We start from the raw sequence: 24,513 nt of genomic DNA on the forward strand, positions 1-24,513 counted from the left end.
TATCTGGACACCTTGACTTGTATCTATGACAGCATCAAAACCTGCATTACATCTCACCTGTGCTTTGCTAAAGATTAAGCCATCATCACACAACAAAAAATAAAACTTCTGTTCAAAGGCAGCTACAGCCTTTTTCTACATTAAGCTCCATTAAGACTCCAATTCTAGCAGAAGCTGCTGTTTGCTTTTTCGTGCACAATATCTATTCAAACTTTCCACAAACACAAAACTCCTGAAGTTCCCTCAGAAATTCTTCCCTCAGTATCCAGAAAACAAAGGCAGAGAGCTGTGATTTATCATACTTTCTATTTAAGAACAGAACGTAGCTCTTCAGAGGGTAAAAAAGGTACGACTACTCATTACTTTATTTAACACTCTACTTCTGTTTAGTTTTTGCAACAAGTTGTTTATTTGTTTCCCAGCTCTTCCACAGTACTCAGCCTCTGAGTTTCAGCTACTACAACCAGACAATACAGGAAGGAGCACAGAACCAGCTTCCCTGAGGGAGAAGGTGCTTAGCCTAATCTATTTGAATCCAATAAACACAAATCCTAGAATTTTCCTTCCTGATCTTTCGGCAATGGCTGCAAGAAGAACCACCTTCAGCGAAGCTTTACTGAAAGGGGATCCCGTGTGCCAGGACACGAGGACTGGCTGCCTCCTCTGCTGCAATCCTGCTTTAATTAGTGCCTGTCACTATGCTGCAAGAGGCAGTTTTACAAATCTGATTAGCTAAAACTCACCTTCAGCATTCTCTCCTGCTTTGATTCTTTCTCTTTTTCTTTTTTCTGCTTCTTTTTCACAGTCACATTTCCATCAACCTCTTCTCCTTTTCTCTTTCTAATACAGACGGGAAAAAGAAGAAGAAAAAAAGGACATGAAAATGTGTGCGCAGCAGTCACCAGAGCTCACTTTGCTGTGTCTGCAGTGCCTGCACTATGCTGAGTTTTGGCAGGCAAGCCCTTCCTTTTTTCAAAACTCCTCAATGCTAGATTGTAGGTATGTATTTAGATATTTAGTTCTGCAAAGAAAAAGCTTTCATTGGGTCAGGTACACAGAGAGCTATTCCACAGGATAACAGTTTGACCTAGCAGAACACAAAGTACTGCAACATTTGGACTCTCAGGAATATTCTGTCTTGTATGAGCTAATCCAAAGGCATATTTACAAATCATTGTAATCTATCTACACATTCCTCTCCAAATAACCTGAGGAGCTCTAGCAAGGCAGGTTAAGAGACTACCGTGTCTTTTAGCTGCACCAATAGCTTGACTTTTCAGTTCAGACAGTACATACAGAGATAAAACAACAGCAAACATAGTAACTTTAATAGGCCAGCACACCAGGAAACTAGGTTATTTCCCAAATAATTTCTCTTTAGATAAGAGTTAATTCTCTGGTATCAGGCAGGAGGAAGTATCTGCTCATACACTACTGCCAGGCTGATAGCGGTTTCATGACATCCTACCCTGCAGTTTTGTATGAGGAATTTTATTGTTATTAGCTAGGGCCTTAGAGGTGTGTGCAGGGAAAATTTTAAAAGGCTTTGTTTAAGGAAGGCTGGAGACAAGAGCAAGCCAAACGAAAGCCAAGAGGATTCTGACAAGATTTCATAATTACAGAAGAACTCAGAAGATCGTTTACATTTCCAGAGACAGATATCATCCTCTTGGTCAGCCTGGTTTCAAAACACACCAATAAATGGAATCAGTGAGTGTTTTCGCTATGAGGGAATGAAGGGAGTTTTAGCCCACTGAGGCAGAGCATGAACAGTGTTTAGGTATCATGCTAGCAGCGTGCTCAAAATCGAGCACTTACCAACGTCGGCCAGATGGCTTTTTAAGAAATAACCTAGGCTCAACTTTGTCTTAACCATCAGTTAGAGCACATATAGTTAATATTCTCTGCAACTATTCTACAGCTTTAAACATTTCACTGTCTAGCTTTACAACCTTTAAGACTGACCTAGTACTAAAGTTTATAAGCTATAAAGCCACAGGATGATGTTAAGATCACTCTGCTTGAAGACTGATGCTTTAGTGACCTGTAAATTCTATGAAAACTGTCCTGGGTCTGAGGACGGGCCAAATTTCAGTTTTACTCATAACTGCTACCAGTAGCTCTTCATTAAAACCTCTGACCAAGAACAACCAAAGCCATTTTGCAAAGCCTGAAGGTGCTAATTTTAGAAGATTCCTTCTTTGATCTGTCCTCCTGCAATGTCCTACCAGTCTGAGGTGGGGTTACACCACAAACGACCCTGCCTCAGCAGACACAAAAGCAGCAATTGTTTGTATTTCTCAAGAAAAGCTCCATATTGCCTGCTTGGGGTGCAAGTGTGACCCAGGGTAGCAGTGCTGGGTACAGCTCTAATGCAGCCCTTCCTTCAAACATCTCCAGAACAAGGAAGTCGCTCCCTCTCCTTTCCTTACTCCTGCACCCACAGGGGTCAAGCCCAGAGCATCTGCTAAACTTGTAAGTATAGTGTGTTAACCACAGGGATCATATCTTTGGGATGTTTTAAACCTGTCACAGGTACCCAGCCTTATCTGGGAAAAACATCCCAGCTGAGCTGCAGTGTGCTCTGCTGAGCCTTCTCAAGCCAGAGGGCTCCAAGCTGCCAGCATGTGTGTTGGGAGCTCAAGTGCAGCGTGGAACAGGGTCCCAGTGTCCGGGGCGCTTCTCTCTGGGCAGCCCCAGAAGCAGACTGACCCCAGCAACACCCGCTCCTAGGCACTAACTTGCCCCCTTCTCGGAAGGAGAGGAGGCAGCAGAGAAGTCGTGAGAAGCTGATCACACCGCTGGGAGGCTCCACGGCCAAGGAAAAACCTCCAAATCCCATGGGTGATTCTCCTCTTTGGCAGCTTCTCCTCAGAGTGGAGGGGGCAGTGGGCAATTACTGCACTTCTTCCAGCCACCTCAGTGAGCTGCACTGCGAATCTTCTGCGTTGCAGGCAGCGGTTTAAAGCTGTCAGTCACCATCCTCTGTTTTGTCAGGAGCTTGGCTAAGCCGGGGTCCTAGCAAGCACCAATTATCATTTTATAAAGCCCAGGGAAAAGAGGGCCAAAGCTGATTCCATCTCACGTGTATACAAGCTACAGACAGGAAGTTTTGAAATAACTAACCAAATACCTGCTTGCTGACTTATACGCGCGTTCATTTTATCTCCTGTGCTCAGTTAGTCTTCACACGTTCAACTCGTCTAGTTCAACACCTGCCTTAAAAAGACTGGTACTTGCTAGCCAACACAAGTTACTTCTGCTCACCAACATGGGAGATGTGGGAATACACATTTCATCCCAACTTTGAACAACCTGAAGAGGGAAGTAGACTGGCCCACTCCAACTTGGCCTTTTCTTACCATCTACTCTGCTTTTTTCCTGTTCCCCTCTCTAAAAAGGAAATAAAGTGCAAACGAGACATAGCAATCCTGAATAAAGTCAGCAAGAGGCACAAGGAGAAACAGGATCTCCTGTTCTCTCTTCAAAAGACTGAGGGATTGCTCCTGACATAAGTACTTGCACTTAATCCAGTGCTGCATAATGTTGTCTCTAGAACAGCATTTACTTCTGTCCTTGGGGGTACTAATACTAGACAGCAAATCCACCCAGGCAAGCAAGGTCAAAAAATACAGGAGCGTTACAGTTTGCAGCAGGAGGGCTAACTCTGCCACAGCAGCACAGCCCCAGAGTGGCAGCAAGCTGCTCTGGCAGCTCCCACGCGAGTACAGAGGCACTCCTTCCTGCATAGCAGCGCCCAGCAGGGAGGCCAGAGCCTCCTTCCCTGGCACTGCAAAGGGCTGGCACTTGGGCACAGCAGCTCCCAGCCGGGCAAGGGTCGAGGTGCCTCATCCAGAGCTGGCTACAGAAACCAGACCCTTGCAGGAAACCTTCCTGTTTTTGTCCTTCAGGGGAAGGAGTGTCCCAGCCTTCTCTAGATGCTCAGCGCCTCTTATATTCAACACATACAGAGCACCATGGCCCTTACAGAAAGGGCTGACAGGGAAGTCCAAAAACTTTCTGAGCTCCTCTACAGAGCACGGACTAGGCACGCAGAAACAGCACACAAGTTTGGACGTGTAGTATCCCTGCTGCAGGGACAACATTTGAGTCAAGATATAATTTGGAACAGGCACAGGCATCTTTATAAAGATCACTTTTGGAACCTCAACTACAGCAGATGCTGTAATATCATTTCTGTAAGATGCTGTAAATTCTGCCATTAATTTCTTTTATCTGATTGAAAGTACACGATGAATCATCAGAGGTATCTACATCCTAAAGTTTCTTTTTTTCCTCCTCTTTCCCCTCCTCCCTTTTCTTTAGAATTCCTATGCTTTCTTGACAAACAATCACCTTGTCAGAAGGATACTATACTTCTTCACTTATGCGGTCTATTTGACAGACAACTGCTCTTTCAACTGACCCTGAACAGATTTGGCTCAACCCCCCAGCCTAAACAGCAAGAAAAAGGCAGTGGGACATAAGCGCCAGGCAGCACCTTCATGGTTGAGGGGCTCACTCACACAGTGAGGACGAGAGGTCTTGCTGCTTTTTGGCATGAGGTCCTGGTTTACACTACCCTACCTCACCAGTCTAAGCTTTTTTCCACTGCAGTTCTAGGTTTTTATTTACACAGTGACTTGGCAAGCTACGCTGTGGCCTATCTCCACAAAGCCTTCATAGTTTGAATAGCATCCCAGCAGCAACCCAGGAAAGGAGAGGCAGGGCGGACAACAAGCCCTTGCACAGTCACATTTCTAGAGCTCTGCCAAAGACCTGGGGGAAAACTAAAAATATCCTTCTATAACTCTCACGCTGCCCTGGGACAAAGCACGGCACTCATCTCTGCACAAAAAGCAGAGGACTATTTGAAGAGCTGCAAGTAAATTAAGCCACCGAACTTCTATTTACAGCTTGCAACCCGCAGAGAAGCAAAGTGCCCGTGTGAAAAGATGGCAGGTTGCCTGGCAGCGACTGACAGTTCTTCACACTCCATAGGAGCACAGCCTGCAGCCCTTCAGCTGAGTTAGCTGAGAAATGAGGCACCTGACAGGGTTCCCCGAGGAGCACTTGCTCCTGCAACACTGCAAGACTTTCTCTGTGGCTCCTTTACCATGTCTGAATGTTTCTGGAGCAATTGTTTCCAAGCTGAGCATAAAGCAGAAGCTTAATGGCAACATCTCAGCGACACACGAATAACTGAGGATGACATTCAGATGGGACATGAGGTTCTAAACTGCACGCTGTGCCCATCACACACACCAAGAGGACCAATGCTGAGAAAATTTCACACACTTATGTTTGCTCAGAACCCAACAATGGCCTCACTGGACAGTTTCACACTGAATCCTGGTACAATTAGAGCTGAATTCAGTCTACAATGCATATGGAGAAAGCTGAGGTCTTACAAAGACAAACTTTTGTTTGTAGACCTCAGCAACACCTCAGGTTTCCTCCTCCATGGGGACTATGCAACAGTCCCCATGCTTGAATTATGAATCGTTAAGTTTCATCTAAGCCATTTCACAAACAAGCAACAAAACCCTTAGTTAACAGAGAAAGATTGACCAAAGCTAAGCAGAAACCTGGAAGCACTTTTCTGTCGCTACAAGTTCTGTCAAGGGTCTCTAACCAGAAATTTTATACAAGCCAATGACTTTTCAGTCTTAGTGTAAGAGACAAAGAAGAACATCTGAGGGTCAGCACTACTCAGCCAGCACACACCATTACCAGACTCAGTGCCTGAAACGGATGAGCAGCTCACAGGTAAGACACGCCAAGTCAATTCTTTAATAAGGGGCTAGAGAACGGAAATCATCACTGATAACACTGAAGACACAAAGCCCAGCACTCGTTTGTATAAAACACACATTATTTTATGGCCAAAAGCCTTGCATCAGTTTTCTGAGTCACAGCTGCTGGTCTCTATGCTTTCTGTATGCAGTCCCTTGGATGGACAACTCCCTTGCATTGTCTGTGGTCACCTGCTTAGTACTGTAAGAGCAAACGGCATCTCCTACAACTGCTATGTAAAAGAGACAATAGTGGTAAAAAATAAAATTCATCAGAAACACATTTGAAGACACGGAAAAGCTCCTTTAGACATTACACACTCCTACATTCCGTACCTACCCTTCACTCTTAGTAGCTGGAAGCTGCTTCTTCAGAGTTTCTTTGTCCTCAGCTTTCAAAATCCCAAAGCCCAGGAGCTGAGCAGCCCCGTACGCTGGGAGGAAGCCCAGCTCCGCTCGGCGGCTCACGAAACAGTCTGGGTGGTACCAGTTATCTATCATTCCCAACTGGGGCTTTTCTGGATGCACCATCTTCTTGGAGATTCGGATCTGGCCCTGAGTCAGGTTAAACACAAAAACAATCATTAGGATGCCCTAAAAAGATCCATGTGTTAAGCTCATCACAAATGTAATCCCTAAACAGCTGCAGAACAGCAGTGTTCCTTGTACTAAAAACTTTAACTTTCATTCTAACTCTGCCTCTGAAGCTCCTCTGTTTTTCTTAGTATTTCTGAATTTAATTTCTCCACATATATTTCAATTTGAAATAAATGATCTCAATTAAAGCAAAGTTGAAAGACTATCATTTTAAGTAGTTTTCTACTCAAGAAACCACTTCAACAGTTAAACTCCCTGCAGCCTTTACTCACTCACCTCCCTGACTGCCAGTAAAGTCAGAACCAAGCTCACACAACAAAACCCTATGCAGCCAACTCCAAAAGCTGAACATCCCCTAACACTGAGCAGCAGGGCTAATAAGATCCAAAGAGTTGAAAGCTTCTCATCACAACTCACTAAAGTTACTTTTCAGATTCCAACAACTATTTGCTTCAGGTGTTTTTAGACCCTAGTACTGCACATTCCAGTATGGATATGTCTACATAACAGTCACCAATGTTTCTGCAGAAAGAAAGATCCCAGGACTAGGTTTAGAGCCACACAGGTGAGGGCCATTCCCATCAAACGGTATAGAGAGGTTCCAAGTTTCGTTTGGCCAGCACTGATTAAAAGCAGAGCACTGAGACATGTTCAGCTCCAGGGCAGGATGTGTCGTTAATGAGCTGCATCCCCGCATTTGCATTGGGAGTTAACTGATATGCTGGTCTTGCTGAGCAGGAGGTGGAAGCTGGCACCCTTGACACATTCCACCAGGCAGCAAAAGACAGGGCTTGTGGGGCCCTTCTCGCCACAGAAACACTGGTGAGGGCCGCTACAGTCTGCTCCAAGCGCACAGCAGCGCCAGCAGTCCTTAGACCCACGCTCAGACCGAGGACAGCCTTCACTGCAAGGATGTGGCTGCTCTTTGTGCACAGAGCTGCAGTCTGCAAGTGCCGCCCGTACACAAGACGGGCAGGAAGCAAACATAAAAGTCACTGCTTGAACTGGGACTGCTGGCAGAGAAGACAACAGTTAGACAACTAAAGAAAAGTTCCTCACCTTTTCTATTTTCTGTTCACAGCCTTTGCAAGTACTTCTGTTAGACTTGGCATATTCTGCAGCAAAGTCATTTAAGCTCTTCTCAGCCTTGCCACCTCCTTCCTGGTCTCCTCCTTTTCCTGGAGCACAAAGGCAAATACAGAGTTTGGCTTTAAAAGGCATTCCTTTTATTATTATTCTCAGTCTCAGATTGTTAGAAGATTAATAGATCTCACCGAACCATCTGTCAATAATCTGAATACAGAATGGAAAAAAAATAAATGAGTCCATGTTCAAGAGTGCATTCAAAGTATGAAGATTTTTAAGCAACCAACTAACAACTGTAGATGACTACTCATTGAAGAGTCTTCAAACGTGCATGGAGCTGACCTTTTTAATCTCTTTTCTAGAGAGGTATAAAATCAGATATTATTGAAGAATTTACTGTATTCACAAACACAGTAAATAGCTGTGCTTCAAAACACAACTCTTCCTAAGCGCCAGTTTCCTTTTCTTCTCACATTATGACAGGCATTGATCTAGAACAGTATCATCAGTTTAACAGAGACTGGGTGGCTCAGTTTTAGTTTGAGACTTGGTTACAGCTTTAGTTCTGGACCCAGACTCTTTCCACTGGCTTCCTCAACTCATTAGCTCACTGTTTAACAATTGCAAAGAGCCACCAGACCCAGGTGCTACAGTGAAGATATCATTAAAATAACATAATGCAGGAGCATTTGCTAGTATTAGGGAACTGAAACCAAAACACACCAGTCACAAAAAAATATATATATCTGTCAAGGCACATGCCAAGTTCCTTGTTCCTTCCTTGTTGGTTTCAAAGGCTGGACCAAGCTGCCAGCCTCCTCGACCGCAGGGAGCAGCAACCAGGGCAATTCTGCCCGTGTCGCTACCTGAAGGGACACAGAAATCATATAAGTGGAACCTGTCAATAGCTTGATGAGAGAAAGTTTCCTGTTGCCCCTCCGATGCACCAGGACACTGCTGCTTACCTCCTCCAGGCCCTCCAGTTTCAATGGCTTTCTTGATTTTCTCCTGATCTTCCCATCGGAGCTCAGGGAAGCCGTCAATGTCTGCGTGGGACACGATTCGAGCCCGCTTCCAGAAGCAGCTGTAGTGATGCCAGTGTGGGACTTTGCCATCAAACATAGGCGACTAGGAAGAAAGCAGAATTAGGCCAGGATGAAGTAAATCCGAATCACAAGGGAAGGAGAAAAAAAAAAAAAAAAAAAAAAAGAGAGAGAGAGAGAAAGAACGAGATCTGGATAAATGCAAATAACCTTGTGGTTTTTTTTCCTTTCAACTAAAATGTATCTGCAAATGAGGACAAAGTCTAGAATGAAAACCAGCGTGACCGAACAGGCAAGGAGAGGTATTTTTTCCCCAAGAACCAGGCGCTCTGCAGGGATGAGCAATCAAAACAGAGACAGTAGGTGAAACCCCCTCACACAGCCCCGGGGCTCATCTGCAAGAGCCTCCTGCCAGGAAGCTGCAGACAGGAACCAGAAGGGAAGCCCCGCAGCGCAGCAGTTTGGTCCGGGGCTGCCCCACGGCCCAGCTCCTGCCCCACGGGGCAACACGGGACTGCCTCGTGGCGACTCAGACACGTGCGGCACTGACCTGGCCTCGCTCCGGCTACCAGGGAGGCAACACCGCGCGCAGCGGTTTGGCTGCAAGCGGCGCGCACGAATAACGGCTGCACCAAGCGCGCACGGCCCCGTGTTATTGTTGTTATTATTACCGGACACACGGGGTTAACGAGCTGGGCAAGCCTCCCGCGTAGCGGGGGAGCGCCGAGCAGGACGAGGCGCAGGGGCCGCCGCGGGGCGGCACCGCGAGCCCCGCGTGACCGCCGGCCACCCCTGGAGGTCGCAGCGTGGGGGCTCCGCGCGCGCCGCGCCTCGCCTCGCCTCGCGAACCAGGCCGCGCTCGGCCCCCTGCCCCCAGGCCACGGCTTCCCGAGCGGAGCTGGAGAGGATGCCGGCTCCGGGCGGGATCGAGGGGGAGCCGGGGAGCAGCACCGGTTAACACGGGTGGCTGGGGCGGGGAGCAGCCCCCGCGGCCGCCCCCAGCGGCAGCGGGAGACAAAAGGCGGCGGCGGCGGCAGCAGCACGTGCAGGCCGCGCGGGCCCGCCGGGCCCCGAGGCTCCCCCCACACCGCCGCCGCCGGTTCCTCCTCGCCGCGAGGGGCCCGGGCCCGGGCGGGAGACGCCGCCGCCGCGGGGGCGGCCCCGTACCTGCACCATGAGCGCGAGGCGCAGCGAGTCCTTGGCGATGCTCTCGCCGCACTTCTTGCAGGAGGCGCGCCCGCTCTTGGCGTACTCGGCCCGGTACAGCTTCTCCGACGGCTCCGCCATCGCCGCCGCCACGGCACCCGCTCCAACCGCCGCCGCCAACGGCCGCCGCCAACGGCCGCCGCGCGCTCCCCCCGCGCGCTCCCGCCCGCCGGGACCGCTAGCCGAGTGCCGAGCAGCCCTCGGGGCCCGCTGCCGCCGCCGCCTGGCGGATCCGCTGCTCGGGCGTCGGTTGCGCGTGCCTGGCGGTGCCTGGAACGTTCCGCCTCGCTACAGGGTATCAATGGGGGGCGGGAGCCGCGCGGGTCACGTGGGGGCGGGGAGGGCCGTGCGCGCGCGTGCGTGCGCGTGCACGGGTGTGCACGGGTGTGCACGTGCGTGTGTGTGCGCGCGCGCGCACGTGCACGTGTGTGTCCGTGTGTGTGTGTGTGTGTGCGGACATGGGTGAGGGGGCATGCATGTGTGTGAGAGCACGTGTGTGTGCGTGCGCACTTCCTTGTGTGTGTATCTGTGCATGTGCGTGGTCATGCGTGCATGTGCGTGGAGGCTGTGCATACATGCGTGTGCATATACATGTGCACACATGCGTGTGTGCATGTCCACGTGTGCGTGTGTGTGAGGGGGTGTGCATGTCACTGTGTGCAGGTGTGTATGTGTGGATGCATGCGGTGGGCATATGTGCATGCATGCGTGAGGGGGCATGCATGTGTGTGAGAACATGCATGTGTGTGTGAGCACTTCCGTGTGTGTATCCGTGCACATCTGTGGTCATGTGCATGTGCGTGAGGGGTGCGCACGCATGCATGCGTGTGCATGTCCACGTGACTGCAGCTGTGTATGTGTGAGTGCATGTGGTGGACATATGTGCATGCATGTGTGAGGGGGAGTATGCATGTGTGCACATATGTGTGCCTGTGTATGTGTGCATGCATGCCTGTGTGTGCACGTGTCAGTACATGTGCATGTTCATGCCTTTCTGTATGTGTGCCTGTGCATACGTGCCTGCATGTATTGGTGTGTGTGTATATGTGTCTGATGTGTGGGTGTGTGTGCCTGTGTATGTGTGTGCACGGGTGGTTGTGCAGGTGTATATGCATGTGTGTGCATGCCCAAGTGCCCGTGTGTTTCAGGGGTGTGCATGTGAGTGTGCAGCTGTATATGCATGCATATGTGCCTGTGTGTGTAGGTGGGACACTCATGCCTCTGTGTGTGCACATATGTGCATGTGTGTGCATGTATGTTGGTGTGTGTACATGCTTCAGGGTGCATATGTGTGTGCATGTGTGCACATGTCTGCATACCTCCCTGTGCATGTCTGTGTGTGTGTGATATGAATCTGTGCGCGTGTGCACGCACGTGTGTGCATGCCCACGTGTGTGCGGGTGAGTGTGCACTGCAGGGGGTGCGCACTGTGTGTGTGCAGTGCACCCCTGTCACAAGTTGTGCACGAGCCCGGGAGGGGGGCGCCAGGAAAGCTGGGCGCTGGGTCCCTGTGTGCCTGGTGTCCAGGCTTGGGGCTGTGGGTCAGAGCCGCTCCCGTGGATCCGGCCCCGCAGGCTTCGCGCGACCTCCTGTGTGCTCCGGCCTCGGCGAGGAGCCGGGCGCTCGGCACCCGCCGGGAGCCCAGCGACAGGCGCCCACCTGCGCCCACCACCGCCGCAGAGCCTGCGAGCAGGGAGGGAGGGAGCCCTGCGAGGCGCTAGATGGAGCTGCCCGCACGCGGCCCGGCCGCGGCCTCGCGCGGGCCTTCCGCTCCGTCCAGCTGCTGCGTCCCGTTGCTCCCGTCCGGCTGCTCCGTCCCGTTGCTCCCGTTGCAGCAAAGGCGCCGCTGCCGGGTTTCCTCCGGGAACTTGTGCTGTTTCTCTCAAGAACGCTCTTCGGCGTGCACAGCACGCACTTACAGGCTTCCAGCTAAAGAGGAATAAGTTCATGGCAGTGGTTCCTGCTGCTGGGAAACTTCTTGGGAAAGGCAGCAGTGTCTGAAAGCCACAGCTCGTGATCCCGGGAGCAGCAGGCTTTGGGATCATGAAGGGGGCTATAGAAACAAGCCCAGGCACTTGCAGGCAGGAAAATCATAGAATCACAGAATCCTTAAAGTTGGAAGGGACCTCTAGAGACCATCTAGTCCAACCCCCCTGCTCACGCAGGGTCACCTACAGCACGTGGCACAGGGCTGCGTCCAAGCAGGTTGTGAAGGTCTCCAGAGAAGGAGACTCCACAACCTCTCCGGGCAGCCTGTGCCAGGGCTCTGTCACCCTCACTGCTAAGAAATGTTTCCTTCAGTCCCTGTGGAACTTTTGGTGCCTCAGCTTGTGGCTGTTTCCTCTACTAGCGCTGGCCACCACTGAAAAGAGGCCGCCCCCCTCCTCCTCACTGCCTCCCTTGAGGTATTTATACACGCTGATCAGGTCCCCCCTCAGCCGCCTCTTCTCCAGGCTGAACAGGCCCAGCTCCCTCAGCCTTTTCTCACAGGGCAGATGCTCCAGGCCCCTGATCATCCTCATAATCCTGCATTGGACTCTCTCCAGCAGCTCCACATCCCTCTTGTACTGGGGAGCAAACATGCCAAGGAAGTGACAGCAACAAATGCCTGCAGGTGCATGGCCTAATCCATATTTGGCTGTGAATGAAAACCACTGAATGCTATAAGGAATGGGGTATTATCGGATTTTATTTTCTCTTTTCAGACGGTGTAAGGGGTCCTCTGTTCCAGTGGGCTCAGACAGGCTGCCTGGAAAGGGCAGGTGTGGGGCTCTGCACGCCGCGCTGTTCTCCCTCCCTTCACAGCGCCGTGTGCTGGGGGTTGCATACTTACAGCCAGCTGTAACTCTTCTGCTTTGAAACAAAAGCACCTGCACAAGGAAACACACGGCTACGCTCCCAGCTCTTTCCTGTGGTGCATTTCCTCTGCGGACATGCTGCACTCCTGCTTTGCGGTGATAATCCCCACTGCATGCCCATGGTAAACCCCTGCCTCTGGCTGGACACGCATCACCCTGTGCCTCTGCTTCCCCGTGCCCCACGAGCGGCAGGAGGAGCGCGGCAGCTCCCCGGCTCCTGGCGGGGCTGCCGATGCCTGCGCTTGCTAGAAACCAGAGCCGGCGCCGGCCGAGGGAAGCGGCGCCGGCCGGGCTGCTTTCCCCGGGACCACCCGTTAGTCAAACCAGCCCTGTGGGGCGCGTGGCCAGATGCGCGGCCGAGGGCGTCAGGAGGCTCTCGGCACCTCCTCAGCGTCCCGGGAGCTGGCGCTTCCACTTGGGTTGTGCCGGCAGCGCCGTTACCCCTCGCGGCCGCAGCTGCCTCGGGCTGTGTGACAGGTGCAGAGGTGCCTTTCCTTGGGAATCCCGCCCTGCCGAGCATCCCACTGCGGGTGAGAAAACGTGGGACATCTATAAGGAGCACTGTTACTTATTGCCCACAAGGGAGCCAGCGCTATTCTCGCTCTCACCTGGCTGGCCTCCCGCTGGCCTTCTCCTCCAGCTCCTCTCTGCTGGGTGGCCACTAAGGCTGGCAACCTCTGAGCGGCTTGCAGAGGGTTCCCATGGGGCAGAGGTGGACTTTGGTGCCCACAACTGCCTTCCTCCTCTGCCCTCCCTCGTGGTTTTGCTTTGCAGACCAGCACAGTGCTCTCCAGGAAGCAGCTCTGATGGAGACTGCAGCAGTTCCTCCGTGCTTCAGAAAAAGCTGTTTTAAATAAACTTTTTTTTTTTTTTTTTTTTTTTTAGCTTTCCAGGTACCTGAGAGGAAAAAAAAATAGATGCAGGAAGAGGCAAGGAAGGAGGGGGCGGCACAGGACAAGCAGCATTTCAAACTGACGGGGAGCTTAGCTGGGCTCTCACCGCGGACCAGGCCGTGCTGCCGGGGCGAGCGGCACCGCGGCTCCTCCGGGCCCGCAGCGCAGCCAGCGTCCGAGCCAGCACCGGCACCGGAGATTCCCTCCTGCACCCTCCCTGCTGATACCCCTGCTTTACTGCCCTCGAGTGGCAACTGAGACATGAGGGCCCCTCTGGTGAAGTTAAAATAGGAATTAAAAACGAGCAAAGAGGAAATTTGCTCTCAGGAAATGTTAATTAAACCAGTGACTCCTGCTTTGCCCCATGACGAGTAACCCTACCATAGGGCACAGGAACCTGCCTCATCTGTGCCCCTCATCTGGGTATCCTCTGGCCCAGCACTGCTGCCAAATCACAAATGCTTTTGCAGCAGCTAGGTACAACTTAGAGGTTCGGTCCTAGGAAATGACAGGAGAACGCATGGAAAAGATCTGGCGTGCTGAATGGGCCAGAGCAGCTGCTGGCACGGCAAGCAGCGCTGTGCGCGAGGGCTGCGAAGGGCAGCGACGTCCCCGCCGCCTCAGGTGCGCTTTGGGTTGAGCTCAGGCTGCCCGGAGCTAGGGGCTCCTTGCGCAGGCATCGCCCGTCTCTGCTTCAAGCCCGTCTTTGCAGGAGAGCTCCTCGCTGCACGCTGCGTGCTGTGAAAGAGCAGTGAAGCTACACGAAGAACGCACACTGACTTAGCAGCCCCCCGTAGCTTAGCCCAGATCTAAAGCCTGTCTATTTTTAATAACCCTGGCAGTGGGCCCTTGCTTTGCCGGCTCAGCAAAGATGGGCTTTTCTGTCTGCGCTGGTTTGTGAGGAGAGGGCCCTGCTTGTGCTGGGTGGGGATGCTCCGCAGCTCCGGCCAGAGGCAGCAGGACGACCCCCTTTGCCTCTCGCGTCTCCTCAGACCCAGCCCAAGAAGCGCTCGGCCACTCGCTTCCCGCAGAGCCGTCAGCCTTCCCCGGGCTGCTTCCTGCTCGCAGGGCCCTGCACTGAGCTCAGAGCTCAGCCTTGGCTCAGAGGAGCTAAATACTCCTGCCTGGGTCACAGCTTGGTGAAAGGCTCTGCTGGAAGCAGCTGGCTTCAGAAAGCTGCGAGCGGCCCGCATTGAATTCCACAGCAGGGAGTAGTGGCCACTTATCTGATGAAGCTGCTGCCTCAAGTATTTCTCAGCTCTGACTATTGCAGTGACACGAGTTCATGACAATAGATATCTCCAAGTATGGATTTTATCTTGACAGTTGTCTCCTAAATTGTATATTCCTGATACGAAGTCCTGGTCTCTCACTGTGACTGGTAACTGCTAGAGGGGCGCTTGAAGGTTAATTGGATTCTTGGTCCTAAATTAAAAAAAAAAAAAAGAAGAAGAAAAAAGAAAGAAAAGGAGCTTTTCTAGGGGCATCAGAGAAATTCACAAACCTGAAAAAATATCAGCCACTCGTTGCTTCAGCCCTGCTGCAGTAAAAACACTGCATTTTTCGGAAACCTGTATGTGAGGCACCCCGCACAGCTCAGACTTGTGGGTCTTGCAGTGGTAACACCTGGCAGGAACCGCCGCGCGTGGTCCAGGGTTACGCTGCAGAAACCGCTTCTAAAAGGCAGGCTGGCTGGCCCGCTGTGCGGGGTCCCTTCACGGGGACCCGCTAGCTGCGTGGGGAGGCTCTGAGACACCAGCGACCTCTGCGAGAGGCTCTGGGCTCCCGCGGGCCTCCTGCCTGCCGTGCTGCGCTCATCACCGCTGATTTGTTGCCCTGTGCATGCTTATCACGACGGCTGCTCATTAAGCGGGAGCCCTTAGCATTCCTGCTGATGGGAAGGAGCGCTCAGATCCCCGCTGGAGCAAGAGCCCGTAGGAGGCGGTGGGATACGGTAACTTCCATTGCCTCCCTCTCCCGCAACAAGAAGGCAGTGACCAAAACCAGCAGGGAACTTGTATTTCTGAGCCAAGGGAAAGCATATGGAAATCTGTTATCTAGGGAATGAAACGCTCGTGGTTCTCCCAAAGGAAAACACTGTTTAGTTTAATGGTTCTGCAACTAGTCTTAATTAGTTACCACGCTTCATCTTTCTATTCACAATCCTGGGAAACAAAATAGGCCAGTATGTGTCTGTGTACACTTCTCGGAGCAAAACCTCTCCACAAATTTATGTGCAGCAGCACTTTGGTGTGCACCAGCTGTCACTTGGATCTTGACAGTGACATGATCCTGCGAGTCCACTTTGGCCGCTGCGACTCGGAGGTGAGGGGATCCTGCACAGCCGCTCTTCCCTGCGGACCCGGGAGCAGGAAAACCAGCCCCAAGCTGCTCCGAGGGAGCCTAGCACCAGTTTAGCTGCCTTAAAGGAAAAGGAGACCTTCCCAAATAACATATTCTCTAGTTTTCAAATACTGTTGATTTAAAGAGAAGTTGGCAAAGCTCCCTGCCCTTTCTAGCCTTGATTCTGCCGTGTTTATAAACTTGAGTCATGTGCCTGGGTTTTATGTGCATGCCAAGAGTTAAATATACACTTAATGCATCTTGCTGGATTCTTAATCCTGAGACCAAACACATTCTTTTATTTAGATCCTTGTATTACACAGTGATCTCTCCAGGATACTGGCACCCCGAAAGCCTGAGCTCCAAACAAGGCAACAGACTTAATATAACTGTTCAGATACTTGAGACTGCAGCTCCCAGGAGACCTCTCAGACTTCTTCAAAGTTTCTGATTTCCCTCATGTTATCCCCTTGATCCCATGTTGCTCTCATCACTGTCACTACCATCAGCTGACCAATATTGTGAGCCAAATTCAGAGCTGACATTAACATGTGAGCTTATTGACAGAACTGCAACCTTTTACTCTGGTTTTCACCCATTTCACCAATCAGATGCCAACCCGGACCTCCCCTGAGATCCCCTGTTACTGCTAGGGACTAGTTTTATAGTAGGCAAATCCAAACTCCACACCTGAATGTAGCCCCACAGTGGGGAAACGCGCCTGTGAAGCCAGAGAAAGTTGGGGCCTGGACACATGTCTTACCATTTGTCACAAGAAGAAGCTATTTTGTTTTTATTCTTTTGGTGGTCAGAGGCTGAATTCCTTTTTTTTTTTTTTTTTTTTTTTTGTGACTTTTTCTAATAGACTTCTGTTTTTCCCCTGCAAAAGGCTCTAATTGTAATTGATTTTTTTTTCTTTTTGCAGTTGAGTACAGCTTTCAAAGGGAATATTTAATGTCAGGCATTAAAGTCTTCATGGTAGCTTGCAGAGGAAGCCTTGACTCACACTAACACTTGTGGAGAGAAGGAAAAGGCACAGACCATGCCTCCCTCCCTCCCATATGTAACAAGGCTTCATCCTGGCTCTGCTCCCAATTGCAAAGGCAATTTTGCACCCAAAGGGAGCATTTCCTGAGCCCTGAGTAAGCTGAGGGCTACCTTGGCACCCTCATGTATCATTTGCCCAACTGCTGGAGCCAGCAAGCCCATGGCTCCCTTTGCCCAGAAGTGAGGGAAGTGTGTCCGAGGTGTGCAATCAGCAGCTTGCATTTTTCCCCAGTCTTACAGATCAAGCAAGAGACATTTTTAAATTGCTTTATGGTACTGAATGCCAGAGCCTGTGAAGCAAACAGAGGACTCGTTAAAACAAATCTGTTGAACACTTGGTTCAGTTTTAAGCCCGCGCTTAAACCCCTCCACTGAAGTGGAGGCTTAAAGCTCCTGCATATTCTTCACGCGGCAGCAATTCAAATATTTGCAGAAGCAGGGCCACCGGAGACGCTGTTCATGCTGCACTGCAGCCCATGTGCTAGCGAGCCCAGAGCCACCTTCTGCCATGCCACGGCAGCCACACGCCAGCCTCGCTTAAGAGATCAGTGTGAATTTTAGTGATGCTGCTCGTACCGTATGACACACTGAGCTCCGAGGAGCGATGTGTCGGGAGCCCCTGCCCTGTTCCCTGACACCAGCCTTGCAGTGGCGGATGCTCATAAAGGAGCCCGTGGCACAGCCTGCACAGCAGCCCCTGCTGCAGACACACAGGCAGGTTTGTCCTCTGCACAAGCTCGGAGATAATAACGTGACCTGCCAAAAGCCCAATGATTACCTCCTTTTGCCTACACAAGCAGGAGACAGCATCGAACGCTGCAAGGGGAAAGCAGGATCTGGCCGCTTCCCTCATGAGGCAGCACCAAACCTGTGTCAAAGTCTGACATGTTAATCTGAGGCTGGAGCGGGTACTGCAGCCCCGAGCCTTGCTGGGGGCTCCTCTCTGCCCGTTCCAGGGGTGTAACGGGGTCACTACTAGGGATGCTGGACAGTGCCCTGCAGAGCACAGGGCCCCACAAGCTGCAAAGCTCCTGTGGGTTTCACAGGGGGCTAAGCTTGACAGAAAGGGCTTGCCAGGTAGCAAGAGATCAGACCCAGTTGCTCCAGCACCTTCTCTGCCTGTGGGTCGTTTTGGGGAAAGTCCTGAGATGGCGAGCTCAAAGGGGCCTTGGTAATGCAAAGGGCATTACACTCCGGGAAAGAGAAAAGAATCAGCAAGCAATCTCTGTGATGGGAGCGACAAGTCCTAACAGGATGCCCCAAGACTAGAGCCCTTCTTGACCCCAGATGAGGATTAGCTTCTGTTTGGAGATAATGAAGAAATCGTAAATGCTGCCCTTATCCAGAGAAATAGCTGATCCTTTCTGGCGATCTACTAATCCACTTGCTGTCTGTGCAAATCATGAAAGGAACATTTGAATACAGCTAATTGCTAAAAATAACCCCCTTTCCAGCAGCAGAAGAGCTGGCAGTTCTCTCGAGTCATGTTAGACACGCTGTGCCAGCCTGCGGAGCTGCCACCCGCACGCGCTGGACCTGCAGCCAGGGCTTCCTCCAACACGAGACCTGCCCTGCGGGCCCCACTGCTCAGAGCAGTGAGCGCGTTGCAGGGCCTAGGAAAACACGGCTGCAGTGACAGCCAAGTGTCTTGGGGCTGAAATTTCTTCTTTGCAGCTCAGCCTTTTTCTGGGCAAAATTATGGGCATATCGCTGAATATTAGGTCTAAAGGAACAAAGAGTTATTACACATTAGGTGGGAGCTTTCTGGCTGCTTTGGTACATAAGCCAGGTAGTGTGAAATCATCCTGATTATGGTGGCATCTCAGTAGTGAAGTCTGGGCTTGAAGTTGCTCTGTACTTAAATGGTGCGTGTTGGCATAGCTCTATTTTGCATGCATGGATCACAAAAACGAAGGAAGAGTGCTTAGCTATTGACTATGCTCATGAGCTATTGAAGACATTCAGCTGGAATTCAGCTGAATTTTTCAGCCTGCTCAGCTGGAATAGGATTGGAGATGCAAGAAGTATGAATGTGTCCACACTATATGCCAACTGCATCAGCATATAGGCACATCTATAGTGCTAAAGAAGCAATATTACAATCAGTGTTTGCAAGTGATGGTCCTTTTGCTAACCTACAGCTGTATCTCAATACTTCTGGATTTCTCTTTGAATCAGCTGGGATGGAAACATGAGCTTTCTGTCTGCGCCGTGGATCAAGGAACCTGCCTCTGGAGGCCCAGCGGAGCAGACGGATACAGCAGCCAAAGAGACCCCGCTAATCAAAACGTACCAGACTCAAAGACTGTATTCTGCCCTACTTAATTACCTCTAATTCTGCTTTACTGCCTTTCTGTTTTGATTGCAGGATAGTGGCCAGTGAGGTGGCCACTGCATATCCAACTCTTGACTTATCCTTTGGAAGCCAGTGTTGGAAAATGGTTCCTCCAGCTTGTGCCAGTTCCCAAAGGTGGGAAGCACCCTGTGAGGCCTAGTAAAGAACAAGGTCTCAGGGAGACCTCCCGCGTCGCCAGGATGAGCCCAGCCTCTGAGCCTCATCAGCTGAGTTTAAGGATTCTTGAAATATCTCCATTCGCCCCCAACAAATCCAATATGTTCTTTTCTGGTAAAACCTCCCAGGAGTTGAAGTGACATATTGATCACCAGTTAAACTTAATGATATTTGTTCCTGCGAGGTGAATAAAACAGAGCTTCCCAACCTGAAGGCTGTAGGAACACAAACCACCCCCGCTCCCGCTGCAGGAACCATTTCTCCAGATTTAATGTATAGGAACATAAAGAGCTGAATATTCAAGCTCAAGGGATTAATTCAGAGGTGTTACATAGAAAGCAAACAGCAGGCAAGAATTAATTCTCCCTTCCAGTTCTGACTTGCTGGGCTGTAACTCCGTGAGCACTCCTTCCCTGCCCCACGGCCCCGTGAGTGCTCCGGCAGGATACCAGAGCTGCTTTAGCTAGTTATATTTCAAGAATATGGCATTGCTTCCAGGAATTTAGCACTCCCATTGCCGCTACATGCGTGCAAAACATTTCCTAAACCTGTTTGGGCTGCAAAAAAAGCATCAGATTAAGCCAATTAAGCAGGAGTACAGGAAAATCTATGCAGTTTAAGGGCTGAATAAAGCTCTCTGCCAATATTGCCTAATTTCTTTTTCCTAAAATTACCCACCCTGGACAAGTCCACCCCACAGGTAGCAGAGCCACCGAGGCCCATCACGTTTCACAAGGGATCTCAAAGCTCTTCTGCACATACCCTACATTTCAGGTGTGAAATGGAGGGTATAGGCAGGGCCAGGGCAGTGGTATGTGCTGCGAAGCCCTAAACCCGAAGGCAATGGCCCCCAGCGCGCCCAGGGCAGGGCTCAGCGCCCTGACCCTGAGCCCTTGTCCAGCCGCTGGCCCAGCTTCCTTCTGGTGACAGTTTGGTTGCATATGCGCTATGAGATGACAAAATTACGTAAGTACAAAACAGTAGGATTACGGGTGTGGGGGAGAAAGATCTCCTGGGGAGAGGGGACATTTTGCATCAATCACTCCCTCCCCCACAGCCACCCACCGACTGCAGGGATTTTTTCCCAAGTACTAAAGATGAGAGTGCTTGGTACATTTTAATCAGCTTCTTACCCCATGGTAGGAAAGTTGCTCGGGAAGAGCAGACCCCAGACACCCAGGGGCTCTGCAAGCTGCACGGGTGCCACACGCACGGGACAGTCAAAGAGTGTCCAGAAACCACATCCAAGACCTGCTGCCAGGTGCCCCTGCTCATCTCCTGAATCAGCAAGCACTGGAGTTGCAACTAGGAAGCGACAGCAACACGAGTGCAAAGCCGAGCTCAGAAGCCTGTAGAAGGGTTGGGGGAGCGGCAGATGAAATGCAGAGATATATGTTTTGCAGGGGTAAATGAGGGAAAACAAGTTCTGCTTGAGAAGCAAGAAAGTTTGAGGGAAGAGAACTAGAGGAACGATGCTCTGATCCCAGGCTGGTCCTCAAAATATCCTTGGTGCCAGAAGTCAAGTTTGTGCCAGACCTTGTGAAGATACACTAGAGCTTGGGGTACAGGAGGAAAGGGTGGTTCAGCGGCAAGGCTGAACTCCTTAATCCACAAATGGCCAAATAAATCAGTGCAGTGCTCAGAGGAGCTCTGCTGCATGGTTGGAAGAGGGCATCCTAGTGCTCGTGCAAGACCCCACAGTGCAGGGTGTTCCTAGAAGGTACAAACATCTCTGTTCCTATTTCAAACCTTCAAATATTTCTTGTCCTGGCCAACAACAGTGGGAAAGAAGGGAAGGTATAAATGTGGAAAAGACGAGGAAGGTCTTTGGACTGTGCTGTTTACCAGAGTATTCCATTCTGGGCCTTAAATCTATCATCTCTTGTTTTAACAGACTGACTGCATCCAAGAGCTGTGAAATATAATATCACCTGGTCTAGCTGCTGAACCAGAGAAATAAAACACCTTTTATTTGTGTTGATGTGGGTCAACAGCTCGATCCATCCAGCTCATCCATCTTTTCTCCGAGAACATGAGCCTGGCCATTTTCCATGGTCCAGTTGCCGCTTCCTTCCTCTGTACCACAACTGTTGCATCTGGGACACTAGAGACTGCATCTCTGCTTACTCCTTTAGTCCTGCCTAGGGACCAGCAGTGCGTCTGTCTGCTTTACCACTGCAGCCAGAGCACCCTGGGCCAGGCAGGCGCAGCAGCTCAGGCTCCCCTGTGCAGAGACCTCCTTTTACGTATTCAAAACCCATCCACTACTGGCTCCATCAAGCATCCCCAAGCTCCTGTGCTGGGAGATACAGCAAAGAGCAGCTCTGCGCTCACCTGAACTACTGGCTCCTTGCAAGTCTGCCAGAAACACCTGCAAGATGCCCAGGGAGGGCCTGAGGAAGCTGGGGATGTGCTCTCTAACCATCAGCCAGACGCTGATTTTCTCCTGCTTTATGTCACTGTGAGCCGGGCAAGGCAGAAAGTTTCTCCCATGGGAGCTAATCTTGGATACCCCTGTATTTTCACTGTTTTGAATTGTAAATTGTTGAGCTGTTGATATTTTGTTTTTAATTCATTTTTTTGCAGGGGAGATGCTTGTTTCTGCAGAAAGCCCTAGCAGCCCTGCTTGCTCCGTGCTGTGCTCCGGGTGAGAGCACGGCGCAGTTATTAGCAGAACACACAGCAATGGAAGCTCTTTCCCCTGCGACAGAAAGGCTGCAAGAGCCGGGCAGGGATGAAAGGGAATTTACTTCCATTCCTCCGGGACGCGGCTGGCGCCTCTCGCCCTCTGCAAGCAGCCAGTGAGGGACTGAGGCGCTGATACTTTATCCCTGGCATGGAAAACACGGCAAGGGGAGGAACAGACCAAGCAACAGGCTCAGCCCACTTGTTCCCAGCACTTTGGTGTTGCAAAATTTGGAAAGCTTCCTCATGGTCTGGGCCAACAGCACAGAGCAAAGGGTGCAGAGGGTCAGGTCCCGCCAGCTGCTCTGCTGCCAAGGGAAAGCGGGGATGGAGACCCAGTGATGGAGAACAGGGAGGAAGGTCTGTAGCAGCATCCAGAGCAAATCTCCTTCCTACGTCTCCCTATGAACAGCAGCACTGGTGCGAGAGCAAAACGCAAGCTCCCTCTCAGCAGTCCTGGCCCCAGTCGCCCCTGCAGCCGCAGGCGCTGTGCTGGAGGTCCCAGCACCCTATTGCTCTCTGGGCAGAGGAACAAGCATAAGGATTCAGAAGAGCATCCAGGGGCCAGCACAGGTGAGGAAGCTGGGGAAGGAGGCGGCAGGAAGGAGACAGTGTCAGGGCACGACCCTCTGCTCGGTGCTGCTCCCTCCCTGCTGTCCCTTCCCACATCCCACACGTGACCGAGCTCCTATTTACAGCCCTTGAAAACCCGCCAAGAAGGGCTCGCGGCCTAGTTTTCGCCTGCCCTTTCACTGAGCGACTTTGAAAAGCTTTCTAAGAAACGTGCAGCGGGCGGGATGTCCATCTTGCAAGGACAAGTCTGCCAGCCAAGAGCAAGGGTGCTTTAGCCCCCTCTTGGGGGGAGTGCGAAGGGGAGAGTGGACATCAAAAAGAGGCAGGAAGGGGAGGGTACAAACCAGAGAAGGCTGCAAGCAAGCAAGATACACATAAAATGCAACTAGAGACTTCTGTCCAAGTCACAAGTTTTGTATGCTTTTATGCTGGCAGCATATTGCCCAAGAAAATACATAACTTGCGGAATTAATGGTTGAGCAGAACTAAAATAACACCAGAAGCAAGCAAGCAAGAGGGAGGAAAAAAAAGTAAATAAATAAAATCTCAAACTAAATCAGATCCTGATCAGAGGTGGCTGAAAGCTGACCCACAAGGCCTAAAGCGTGGAGACTCTCAAATGTCCATGGCTCACCATGATTCCTTCCATAATCCATCTGTTTTTGGGAGGAGGCCAAGGATAGGCCCCGGGTGCTGCTTCTCCCATTCCAAACCATCGCCTGGAGCCGGGGAAAGCCCTGCAACACTCCTAATTGCACTGCCCACTGTCTGCACTAGCTTCCACCAGCGGCCTTGGCTTTGCCACCTGCTCTGTGCTTCCCTTTTATTTCCTTTACCCTCCTAGGCTTCAAATCCCAGGATTAAATCCCAGCAAGCTCCTTCTCTGCTCCCCTCACCTCCTCAGTGTCCCCAGCATTTGAAGGAAACATTTCCTTTTCAGCTCTCACAGAGAGAGAGGATTAAAGCAGTCAGAGGCAACACTGAAAGCTGGCCAAGTTAAATGGTAATAGGACAGGTATCCCAGGTAACATCAATCGAGCTTATCCACCTGCTTTGAATGGAAGACTTAGTGCAGAGTTCTAGAAGTAGGGGCTTTACAAAGTGAATAATAATAATAATAATAATAATAATAAAATAAAAGGTTTGCTTCTTAAAAAAATTCTCCTTTTAAACAAAGGAAAAATGTGATAGTGCATGTGGAAATTAAACAGTTTGTAACTCATAAAAAGAAAGGAATAGGATGCACAGAGTCTCACAGCTAAGGAAGAAGACATTTGTAGTACAGGTCCAGGCTATTTCTAAGACCAAGGCTCAGAGAACTGTTTGCTGCCTGTTAGCTTTGCCTCTGCACATCCTGTGCCCTTGCAAGCTCTCCACAAGGGCAAGTCCTTTTTTTCCTTCTTTCCCTCCTTTGGCTCAGGGTGATGCAGCGAGACGGCATCAAACAGAAACTGGAACGTTGACTGCCCCCAAATGCCAGCGCTGGCATGAACACCCAGTCAGCAAAACACAAGGAGAAGGCCAAGGCAATGCCCCAGGTGGAAGCTATGGCAAAGAAGTCCTGGAAGACACAAGAGCATTTGCCCATCACCAAGACAAAAACCAAACCAGACCCCAGCCTCTCCAACTGCCTCTCTCCAAAGCAAACAAACAATCTGTCTCTGTATTTCTTCTGTAACAGCTCAGTGCTCAAACCTGCTCTTCTTTAAGAGAATGCGAGTTGATGAATTCACACCGGCTTCAACTGGAGAGAGGCGCGAGGCTGGGGTCAGACATGAATGAAAACACAGGGCTTCAGGGCTGATTCAGGCTGCTGAGCCGGCTGGCCTGTTCCAACATTAGAGCTGAGTTTGGTCCTCTCTGTGCTGGTACGAG

At 50.9% G+C, this 24,513-nt stretch overlaps 1 protein-coding gene across 1 annotated transcript in view; it reads right to left on the reverse strand.

Moving 5' to 3' along the window:
- PARP1 (poly(ADP-ribose) polymerase 1) overlaps window positions 1-9,884 on the reverse strand; it is a 29,419-nt gene extending 19,535 nt beyond the window's left edge. Inside the window, exons 1-5 of the mRNA XM_026033764.1 lie at window positions 9,689-9,884; window positions 8,444-8,606; window positions 7,452-7,570; window positions 6,136-6,350; window positions 744-840 (exon numbers count right to left, since the gene is read on the reverse strand). Coding sequence (XP_025889549.1) covers window positions 744-840; window positions 6,136-6,350; window positions 7,452-7,570; window positions 8,444-8,606; window positions 9,689-9,808 — 714 coding nt within the window. The 5' untranslated portion in view covers window positions 9,809-9,884. The remainder of the gene's footprint in view (window positions 1-743; window positions 841-6,135; window positions 6,351-7,451; window positions 7,571-8,443; window positions 8,607-9,688) is intronic.
- Between the last annotated feature and the right edge of the window lie 14,629 nt (window positions 9,885-24,513).

Source organism: Nothoprocta perdicaria, unplaced genomic scaffold, assembly GCF_003342845.1.
Source record: "Nothoprocta perdicaria isolate Ctin4 unplaced genomic scaffold, notPer1 scaffold_133, whole genome shotgun sequence".
Classification (NCBI taxonomy): domain Eukaryota; kingdom Metazoa; phylum Chordata; class Aves; order Tinamiformes; family Tinamidae; genus Nothoprocta; species Nothoprocta perdicaria.